Source organism: Anopheles darlingi, chromosome X, assembly GCF_943734745.1.
Source record: "Anopheles darlingi chromosome X, idAnoDarlMG_H_01, whole genome shotgun sequence".
Taxonomy (NCBI): domain Eukaryota; kingdom Metazoa; phylum Arthropoda; class Insecta; order Diptera; family Culicidae; genus Anopheles; species Anopheles darlingi.
Genome location: NC_064873.1, coordinates 12,283,920 through 12,287,738, shown reverse-complemented (window position 1 = coordinate 12,287,738; position 3,819 = coordinate 12,283,920). Strand labels below are relative to the sequence as shown.

The following is a 3,819-nucleotide window of genomic DNA, read 5'->3' as shown; positions in this document are numbered from 1 at the left end:
TTTTGTCTACACAAGTTAAGCAGCCATAGATATCTACATATCCAAAAATCTGAATATTATTATAACGTACATAATCTTTATTAGAAATATAACTGAAATACAGAACGACGCCTCTGACGACAAACGACTGTTCGAACAAAACAGACACAAAGAAACGGTAGATTAGTTGAAGCAAGCATTAGGCTGTATTAATCATAGACTGCGGGGTTTGAAGGACGATTAGAAACGCTACGAGATCAGCATATGGACCAATAGAACGCGTGTTATAATGCAATAATATTACCTGTTTGTAAAAACAATATTTATAAACTGCAATAAAGTACTACCAGCACTAGCAATTACATCTGTTGATACATAAAACTCGTGAACATCAAGTTGTGATAATTAGAGAATCACTTAATGTTTGTCATTGCATCACCGACTTACTTATCAGATGCTACAAACAACAATCAGTCTTAGCCAAAGCAACGGAAGATTCTGCCACCGCTCGTGGTCGATTGCCGTCGTCAATGTCCAAAAGCTGTTGCTCCACTGCTCATCAACAATCCCAAATAATGATATGGCTTTGGCATTATTATGTGGCTTTCAATCAGGCATCGGATATTGCACGTTGCAAATATCGTTATGAACCCATATATTCACGCATATATCTACATGTATATGCATTGCGATGTAGGTCTCGACAGTGAACATTTGAATTGCGCCATCCTAACACAAGGAAACAGTCTAGCATTACGGATACAGAAAATTGCTGCACGCTAGAGGTTCGTCGTAACAAAGTGTTCACACCAAGGGTGGGAACAGAGCAGTGATGGTGTTTTCTAAACTGCATCCTGTGAGGGTGTCAGTTTGAAGAAGGCGGAAAGGAGGGTTCTTTGGATTTTGAAGGTGACCCGGAAGAGACGGCACTTAGGGCGCAAGCCTGGAGGCAGCACAAAAGGGAAACGGAGGAGTCGCACAAAGCTGTAACAGAGTCCCGACCGGTACCCATATCCCGACAAGCACCGTGAATCCTGGTTAATGTCGGACTTACCCGAAACATATAACGATGCAAGGATGTGTGTCCGAATGGAGAGAGGGATGGACGCTACAAGGCGAGACTGCTCAACGCCGAAGCGCACAAGCGGGACCAACCAAACGATCGGCCAGCCCCCGGGAACGCAGCGCAACAAGCAGCGAAAACGATGCGATGCAGTTTACGCGCGAAAACGCTCGTCGATACAGCACAACAGTGGTGGAACACCGTCGCACAGCGCGGTACCCCGTCCTGCATTAGTGTGCGATAGCGCTACCAGCAGAATAAGGCCTGTTTCTCTCTCTCTCTCTCTCTCTCTTTCTCCCTATCTAGAACCCGAATCAACGCGCGCACACCCGAAGTCGCCCGAAGCAATCGAAGCAACAAGCGAGCATGGGTGTGCCTAGCTCTTCTCCCCCGTACCAATGCTGCTGCGTTCCTGCAGGCTCTGCCTCTGCTCTTGCATACGCACAAAGAAGGGTGTCGGTTCGGTTCGGTTGCTTTGTGTTGATTGCAACCCCAGCAGTAACGAAAACGAAAGAAAGGACCTGACAGCATCAACCCGGCATTCATTCTATGACAAACAGTCAACGTGACAGGACGCACCATTCTTCCGAGCAGCCAGCGGCTTTCGTTTGTGTTTGTTACGATCAACAACGATACCGAGATAAATCGAGAAAAAAAACGTGTGTGTGTCACCACCGAATGTGAACATCGTTGTTGAGGGTCTAGAAACAGTAACAGCTTCATCGCCATCTCGTCGACCGAAAGTGCATCTGAATTTTGTGTTCCCGTGTGTCTTTTGCGTCCTGAGTGTCCTGAGTGTTGTTTGCCAAGTGTGGTGCTCAAAACAATAATACTTGTTGCACGAACCAGAAAGGCGAGATTGTGAAAACAATTAAAATATTGAGCAAACTAATAACTGCAACAGTTCTGCCACTCAAAGACGATCGAAAGAGGGTTTTGTGGCTGTGGAAATGGCTATCGCTTTCTACATACCGGCCGTGGAGGATGAGGCGGAAAACCAGCGCTTGCTGGAGCAGCAGCAGATGCTGCTGCAGCAGCAGCTGCTCCATCGCCGATTAAGGCTGCAGCAGCAATTACAGTTACAGCTGCACCAGCAGCAGCTACAACTGCAGCAACAGATCCAGCAGCAACAACAAATGCAGCAGCAGCAATCAATTCAATCATCTGCTGCCAGTCAGTCGCAACCCCAGACTCCATCAACTCCCACGCAAAATGGTGCTACTCAGCAGGAACAGCAACCGCAGCTGCAACAAGTACAGCAGCATCGTTCCTCCGGGCATACTATGCAACAAGTTCGCTACCAGCTGCTCCGCACCACACTGCACGAGATCCTGTTCCGCCACGTGCTGCAGAGTAAGTATGAGATGAAGATGAAGACAAAGAGGACGATGAGCGAACAAGCGACGACTCCACCGGCTGCCTAGCAAAACGTTACACCTGATCGCCAACATCACCACCACCGGTACTATCAGCAACACTTACACCACCACCGACTTACGCTACGGCAACTCAGACCACAACCGGAACGGCACAAGACGAGACCCCCCAGGACCACAGATGACTGAGACGCTTATCCGTCCCAGGGAAGACCACCTTTTCTAATCGTCTCTCTCTCCTCCCCCCTTGTGTGTTGTGTCTGTGTACGTGTGTGTGTATGCGCGTATGTGTATGTGTGGTGTTGTGCAATTAGCGATTCGTCGGCGAGGACAATGTCAACTGTGCGGGAGACTCTACCAGCTGTTGCGCAAGGTATGCTAAGCGGTGGACGCGTGAGGTGTCCCTGTAAAATCCTGCCCCGCGAAGAAGAGATAGATAGAGAGAGAGAGAGAGAGAGAGAGAGAGAGAGAGAGAGACAGATGTCCGTGATTCAGCTCGCGCTCCCCATTCCTTTCACCACATCCGGTCACCTTGGTAACAGCAGCAACAGCAGCAGCGGCAGCAGCAGTAAGAAGAGCGCCGTTAAATCCAAGCTCAGTTAAGTAATAGTGTCCTGAGAAGGAAACCACTGCCCGAATGCAACCACCAGGCATACAACTATACCTAACGCCTCATTCACGGGTTGTTCATAAACATCGGGAGAGTGAGACAAGAGTGATTCATCGCTGCACCGGAGTGATACCGGAGCAAAGTGCAGTGTATACGGCTGTGATCCACCTTTTACACACTCTTGAGTTGGTTCTGGCACTCACTGCCCTGCTGGATCGTCCACACCTAAGACATTGGCGGCATTGTAGATTCCAGTTTTGTCACGGCAAGTATCCAATCAACCAGGCCCATCGTGTACCTTCGACATAAGTGCAACAGTGTTCGATAGTGCCGGAAACGCGCATATATATATATATATATATATATATATATATATATATATATATATATATATATATATATATATATATATATATATATATATATATATATATATATATATATATATATATATATATATATATATATGTGTGTGTGTGTGTGTGTGTGTGTGTGTGTGTGTGTGGGGGGGGGGTGCCTTTTGTATGTGCTTCAGTGTTTCATGTAAACAAAAGTTTTTATTTCCCCCGTTATGGGTTTCCCTTTTTCTTTGCTCTATCTGTGCAGCAGCTATTCTTCGCTCAAGAGCGGATACGAGAAGGTTCGTTCGGTTGCGATGTGAACTCCATCCCCAATCCTTTCTTCCACGTAGAGCAGACTAGTGCAGTAGGACAACCGGCTCTTCTCTCGCAAACCAGGCTCACCTTATGTGCCCTTGGCAAACTCGCCAAAAGGACCAGCAGCGACGATGA

General features: G+C 47.2%; 1 protein-coding gene across 1 annotated transcript; it reads left to right on the top strand.

The window, feature by feature from the left end:
* Positions 1–1,616: 1,616 nt before the first annotated feature.
* On the top strand, positions 1,617–3,262 carry LOC125949022 (bromodomain-containing protein DDB_G0280777-like). Its single transcript, XM_049675703.1, has 3 exons — positions 1,617–2,395; positions 2,733–2,791; positions 2,964–3,262. The coding sequence occupies exons 1-3, from the start codon at positions 1,993–1,995 to the stop codon at positions 2,988–2,990; spliced, it is 489 nt and encodes a 162-aa protein (XP_049531660.1). The 5' UTR covers positions 1,617–1,992; the 3' UTR covers positions 2,991–3,262.
* The last annotated feature ends 557 nt before the right edge of the window (positions 3,263–3,819 follow it).